We start from the raw sequence: 7,294 nt of genomic DNA, 5'->3' as shown, positions 1-7,294 counted from the left end.
GCATAGCAGGGTTTAGCAGGTGTTGTTGTGAAAACTTTTTAGGCTGATCTTGGAATACGTCTTATTTTATTACACCTTGAAAATTATATGCAAAGAAATGCTCATTCTTTATAAAAAATAAATATTTTTTAATAGAAAAACTCACAATTGTGAGTGAATTATATTGAACAGCCCAAAAAATTACAAGGTCTTGCCAAGCTCATGTTAAGCCATGACAATATCCAGGACCATAATTACATCGGCTATCAGGGCAGCCACCCCTACGAACCCGCCCCCTCATCCTTGATACACAAGGTCCATAATCTTGTCATTCTTACATAAAATACAAATTTCCAAACCAAGCATGACTAGGTGTCTCTGTTTTTCAGTAATGTAAAAAGCAGGCCATTTTAAATATTCGCATGCTTTTTGTGTTCTGGGCTTACTCTGTTCGTCATTGTGTGTTGGTAATTTGAAATTAACTTCAGCTTCGTTTTGGCGCGTGGTGCTGTGGCCATGGAGTCCTTGGAGCCTCTTTGGGAGTACGACGACGACTTGCCTGACTTCGACGAAGCCAATGGTCAACTGCAGCCTGCCCCTGCAGCCCAACCTATTCTGCAGCGTTCTCCCCTAGAGCCTCTTGAAGATGGCGAGATTGACTCTGCTACCGGCAGTTTCCATCCAGGTGTGCTTTCCCGTTTCCTCTCTTTGTGGGCAACAAGACCCAAATATGAGAGAGAGAGAGAGAGAGAGAGAGAGAGAGAGAGAGAGAGAGAGAGAGAGAGAGAGAAATTTTAACTGCTTTGTTGTTGAGAAGAACGCTGAACTTTGACGGTTTCTGCATCTTTGCTCAGGTTTCAGCTTCCAGTTCACAGCCACCAACCTTGATGCTGCCATCCAGAGTTCTAAGAGGTCGAATAAGGCCAAGAAGGGTCCTAAGAGGAAAGGCAAGAAGAGGAAGAGCAAGAGCAAGAAAGCCCAAGAAATGAATCCTAGAGTGTATGCTTTGTGTTTATAAGTTTGATGATTTCCTCTCTATCACAATTAATTCTTTCTGATATTCACTTTTGCTTTTGTTGGCTTTTAAGCAGTTTCATTGCGCGGACGTCTCGTTTTCTGAAGGAGCCTAAGCATTACCTGATCGAAGCTGCTGTCGAGAGACTGGGAATGGACGTCGTTGGTGATCTAGTGAACGAGGTACAGTTTGGAAATGCTTACTTTGAACAAGTGCTAGCTTTACGATTTTTTTTATTTTTTGACATTGTGCACGTAGTTGAAAGTATCATTTGAAGAAGCACCCTTGGATGTTACTTTTTAATATTTGCCACAACATGTCAGCACATCAACACATAACTGCAATATAAGGGCCCTTGTACTTGCATGGAGGCTGCTTGCATTTTAACTTGAAATCTAGGCGAAAACTACAAAGAAAACATAGAAATATGTGTATGTGGTCTATTAGTAAGTAACAAGAGCAGTTATAGTCTTTGATATCGCGGTGTGGATCTTGCCTCATCGAAATGTGGCTATCAAAGTGGCATGTGCAGAATGCTTTAGTTTTTCAATAGGGAAGCATTTGGTTAAAGTGCTAGTGTGTTGGAAATTTTTGATGCACACCCTCATGTATAAAATAAACCCTGGTCTCGTGACATGTCCTCATGTAGTTCAAACCACGTAGAAGCCCTACTTCCGGCTACCATCGGCTGACTATAGCAAGATATGTGCACCATGTGCACATTAGAAACAAGCTTGTTTTTAATGTACTTTCAGGGATAATTTAAATTGATGGGTTTATCTGGGGGTATGCAAATCAAGGCTCATGAGAAGGGAGTTAGGCAGTCCTTTGACACAGGACAGAAGAGGAGCAAGAAGGATTCTTAGCTAGAGATACTGCCAGCTGTGTAAGAGCAACATTTGGAGAGTTCTAGCCAGTAGTGGACAAAGGGCATGCATCAAGCAAGAGCCCCTTAGCTCTTGCAAGTATGTAAGGTTAGACCCCACCTTGATGCAGCCATGATACCCACTTTGTAGTGCACCATTGCCTCTTCTGATGCGTTGTTATAGGCTTGGACACCTGCGAGAAATCAACGGCAACACACAAACAAAAACTGCAACAAAATGAACTGAATACAGGGAGAGTGAGAAAAGAGATGACACGACGCGGCGGAGTTCCTCTTCCAGGTTCACTGGCCCAAGGACCGACGCCCCTTTCAATATTTCTTTCTTGATTGATGATCGCAAAGCACAATTGTAACGGACTTGGATACTCCAAGTCGGGAATCTATCACAACACGCGCAAAAACTGAAAGAATTGAACAAAATTGAGAGAGAGGTCATGGCATGGCGAAGTTCCGCGCTCAAAGAGATTGGCCCCAAAGACTGGCGCCCCTTTTGATATTTCTTTATTATTATTGCTTCACAAAGGACAATGTCCAAGGGTCCTTGTCTCAGCAATGCTCCCAAGCTTATTTGAAAGCATCTGGGTCCCAAAAGCTAGCGCTAGGACAGCGAGTGCAATTTGCAGAAATCTGTACAAGCGCCACATCAGAATCGCAAATCCGTACGACAGCCACGTCTCACAATGAAAGTAGAAAGAGAAATAGTTCTCAGGACGAAGAAAAGAAAGATATTTGTCCCCGATAGACTCTTAGAGAAAGGGCTATCTATCTCAAAGAGGGGAAGTGTTTTGGTTGCGGGGAATTTGGACACATCTCCGCAAAGTGCCCCAAAAAGGCACAACAAGAACAGACTGAAGACAAGCCAGAGAGTTCTAGAGTAGCAGAGGAATGTGGCAGAAAAGGCCGATGAAAATAGAACTGGTACCACATTGTGTGGGACCGAACCGAATCAGATGAACGAAAGTACAAAACTTTGCCACACTTAGGGCAAAGTGAGAGACAAAGAAGCCCTCATTTTCTTTGATGGGGCCAACTTCTTTTCACTTGAAGTGGTGGCTCGATTTGGCATTACGCCCGATAGGCTAAGGCCACAGGCCGAGGTAGTTCTAGCGGCACCCAGATGGGATGTTTCCATTACACCGATCATTGGCAAATTTCGTTTGCAATGTTAGGGGTGTTTAGGGCACGAGGACTTCTACGTAATGCCCTTGGGAGGTTGTGACCTCCTCCTTGAAATCCCTTGGTACCACAAGAACCATGCCGTGGTTGACTATCGGGTTGAGAAAGCGGCTTTGACAAATGAAGGGCACAGAGATTGTACTTGATGAAACTTAGTTTCTTTACTCGATTTTCTCAAGAGAACTGAATGATGATTGAAGGTCGAATCTGTTTTGACCTTAAAAAAGAACGCCAAGATTTTCTCCATACTCATGCCAAATGCTTTTCTGGGGGCCTGCCAAGCAACTTGCCACTATCTCGTCCTGAGGATTATACCATTGATCTAATACTTGGAAGTCCGAAGCACTCCACCGAACCGACCACCTTACTGAGTGAGCCGAGCCCAGAATGAAGAGATTATGAACCAAGTGAAAGACCTCTTGGAAAAGGGTTTTATCCAGCCGAGTACTTCACCCTACTGCTCTCCGGTGTTGTTGGTCTTAAAGAAAGACGGATCTTGGAGAATGTGCATTGATTATAGAGGTCTCAAATATAATCACCATCAAGAACAGATTTCCGATTTCAAGGATCGATGATATTCTTGATCGACTACTACAGGGATCCTCTTGTTTCAGTAGGATCGATTTGAAGAGTGGATATCATCAGATCCGAATCACGCCAGGAGATGTCTACAAGATAGCTTTTCGGACGAGCTTTAGTTTATACAAATTTTTGGTGATACCTTTTGGCCTTACCAATGCTCCAGCCACTTTTAACCGAATGATGGACATGATTTTCAGAGAGTACAAATCTTTTGTTGGCACTTTCTTTGATGACATTATAGTCTTCTCCAAGGATGAGGCAAAACATAGACAACATCTGCTATAGGTCTTTCAGGCATTGCGAGATCACAAGTTGGTGATCAATGCCAAGAGTGAATTTTTCTTATCGGAGATACACTTTCCGGGACACATCATCTCAGCAGCAGGAGTACAGGTGGACCCGGCCAAAGATTGAGACTACACGTGATTGGCTTGATTTGAAGAATGTCCATGAAGTTAGAAGCTTCTTGGGCTTATGTTCTTACTATCGGCGGCTCATTAGAAAGTTTGCAGAGGTTGCTTCCCCTTTGCATATCTTGACATAGAAAGGAGTCCCTTTCTCATGGGGACCCACAAAGGTGACTGCCTTTCAGACATTGAAAGAGAAATTGACTACGGGACCAGTTTTGACTTTGCCGGATTTGCAAAAGTCATTCGAAGTATATTGTGATGCTCTTGAGAGCATAGATATATGAAAAAGAGCTTTTGGCGGTTATCCATGCTCTTACTCAGTGGCAACATTACCTACTCAAAGCCGATTTTACGGTCTTTACTAACCATTAGAGTTTACGCTACTTCTTGTCACAGAAGCAGCTATCGGAAAGGCAGATGCGGTAGGCTGATATCTTGTCACAGATTCACTTCCAAATTGTCCATGTGCAGGGACAAAAGAACTTTGTGGCAGATGCTTTGTCCCGGAAGCCGTTAGTCTTGGCTATTTCCGCGATTCATCATAGAAGCTTTGAGGACATGGTCGATCAGTACGCCACAGATCCATACTTTTCAAATGTATTCGGTCGAATATGGAATGGGGAGGTAGTAGTGGGATATTCCATTCGGGATGGCTACTTGATGAAGAAAACGATGTTATGCGTTACATAGTTGTTTAGGGAAAAGGTTCTAACCGAATGCCACTGTCCACCATTTACGGGTCACCGTGGCTGATACCACCTTGAAAGGTGTGGAGCGATACTTCTTTTGGCCGAGAGTCAAGAAGGATGTGGACGATTTTGTATTCAGATGCTTGGTATGCCAGAAGGTCAAGTTTGACAGGCATAAAGTGTCACAAGACGGGCACCACGTGCCAATAGAAAAGAACAGACTGAACAGACTTTTAGCATTTCAATAATAACTGAACTGAGAGAGAGAGACGACACGCCACACGGAGTGGCGGAATTCCACCCTAGAGAGTATTGGCCCAAACCTTGGTGCCCCTTTCGGTATTTCTTTATATTGCATCAACACAGTACAAGCCGATACTTCAGTCTCTGCACCTTCTCCAGGAAGCATGCCAAAGAATGAGCCCTAACCTCATATTTAAAGGCCCTTGGCCTAAAAAGCAGTTACAGTGAAAAGCCTTCAAAACTCAAAAGCTTCTGGTTCAAAAGCAATGCCAAAAAAGCTGCCAATGCGTTTTGCGGAATTCTGTACAATTGCCACGTCAGTAGTCAGTGCAAAACGCGGAGCGTCCGTACAATTGCCACGTCATCAGTTTTTGCGTGAGTATGTGTGGGTCTTGCTTTATTTTACTTCCTTTATGTCACTGGGGCCCCATCGGACGGGGTCCCCATAAGTTGGTAGGACTTCTTCTTCTGTTACTTGTTCTTCTTAGTGTTTAGGCCCCTTGGCCAGGATCTGCAAGTTGGCTCCATTCTTCAGGGCTTTGACACGTCAGCAGTTTGTGACATCCCCCCTTCTTGAAAGAAAGTAATCGTCCGCGATTACAACATATTTGCAAAACAACTCAAGTTAGCTCAAAAATTTCCAAAGGTCATTCCTAGGGACATTCCGAGGGACAATCAGTTTGCTCTTTTTGTTAAGGAGTTAGCTTCTCCTCTCGGCTCTTTTGATCACAAGGAGTTGGCTTCTCTTGTCGACTCTCTTGATCAAGGAGTTGGCTTCTCCTTTCGTCCAGGTCGGAACTACTGATATGCTGGCATAGTATAATTAGCCATCACACCCAAACCGCATTGATCTTCCACGGGTGTCTTGATGCACTAAAATTACATACCCAGGCAATCTCATCTAGTTAGTAATATTCAATAGCTGTCACATCACAATGCAACACAAATGCTTACATATGCATGTTACAACACATAACAAACAGCGCCGCTGAGCACTCCCTTGAGAGAAACGGTTTGCGGTATGAAGCTACTCAACGACTACCTCGTCACTCCCTTCGCAAATAACCTAAAAAGGTATGGCCATGAGCTCAGAAGATTGTACAAGCAAACGCTCCCCAAACCGCAGTCTGCGTCGCTTGGAGGTTCAAGCATACAACCAAACGCTCCCCAGGCATCGGCCTGCGTTGTTCCTAGGTTTTCTAGCATACAACGAAACGCTCTCTAGGCATCAGCCTGCGTCGTTCCAAGGTTTTCTAGCATACAACGAAACGCTCTCCAGGCATCGGCCTGCGTCGTTCCGAGGTTCAAGCAATATCAAACCATTATTTCTCACTTCTCCACCCAGGAGTAAAACCACCAATCATTGAAACTAGTATTGTCACGTGACACATCCAACTCTAAGTGTCCGTGGACAAGCTACAACATGACAAGGTTCAGTCAGTCCAGTCAATCTAGCTTAGGAAGTGTTCTGGCACTTTTGTGAGTCTGTTCGCAGACCATGCATGCCTAGGCACTTAGGTAGATGCATATCCTCTGGTTGCACACAACATGATCATCAACATTACCATCAGAATCCATCAGGGGCATTTTCCATTGCATTAAACCTATTTTCCCTATTTTTGACATTTTTCACTTATTATTTTAAGTGACTTTTGTTGCGAATTGAGTAGGGCAAATTGGGTAAGATAATATATAAGGAAACCAGGGCTAGCACCATTTGGCAGAAGAGCAAGGAGAACACAAGCACAAGTGCAGCAGGTTCCCCCTCTCTTTCTCAAGCAAGACCTCCCCACCATAGCTGGCGTTTTCTCTCCAACAGCATCAGCATTTTCAGCCCCCTTCATTGGTGGTTTCAGCCCCCTGCATTGGCGTTTTCAGCAGCCTACTCAGCGCTTGAAGGACCTTGCAATACAACGTGTCTTTGCACTTGCTGTATAGCGTTTTTCAGCCAGCCTATCCAGCGTTTTTACTGCACCATAGACAGCTTTTTTAGGGCGATTTACAGCAGCTTGTTTAGCGTTTTGGACAATAGTACAACAGAGTTTGAAAGCAGCAGAAATCAGCCAACCTTAGCGTTTTTGGACAGCAGTACAACAACGTTTTTGAAGCAGTAGAATCCAGCCATAGTCAGTGTTGAAGCATTCAGTTTTCAGCCATAGTCTCGTTCTCGTCGTCACCACCGTCGGCCTCGACATAGCTAGTAGTCTTGCATCAATTAGCTTCCACTTATACTTGTACCAGATTGTGCAATCAATAGTAGACCACTCTCGCCATCGAGAGTGGGGCCTTCGGAGGAGGGTTTTACAACATCTTT

At 44.2% G+C, this 7,294-nt stretch overlaps 1 protein-coding gene across 1 annotated transcript in view; it reads left to right on the top strand.

Moving 5' to 3' along the window:
- The first annotated feature begins 427 nt into the window (after positions 1–427).
- LOC147425297 (uncharacterized) overlaps positions 428–7,294 on the top strand; it is a 41,667-nt gene continuing 34,800 nt past the window's right edge. The window contains exons 1-3 of the mRNA XM_086499779.1: positions 428–664; positions 834–978; positions 1,071–1,176. Of these exons, the coding sequence (XP_086355905.1) occupies positions 496–664; positions 834–978; positions 1,071–1,176 (420 nt within the window). The 5' untranslated portion in view covers positions 428–495. The remainder of the gene's footprint in view (positions 665–833; positions 979–1,070; positions 1,177–7,294) is intronic.

Source organism: Adiantum capillus-veneris, chromosome 25 (genome assembly GCF_014529385.1).
Source record: "Adiantum capillus-veneris isolate H3 chromosome 25, ASM1452938v2, whole genome shotgun sequence".
NCBI classification, from domain to species: domain Eukaryota; kingdom Viridiplantae; phylum Streptophyta; class Polypodiopsida; order Polypodiales; family Pteridaceae; genus Adiantum; species Adiantum capillus-veneris.
This window is presented reverse-complemented; position numbering and strand designations above follow the sequence as displayed.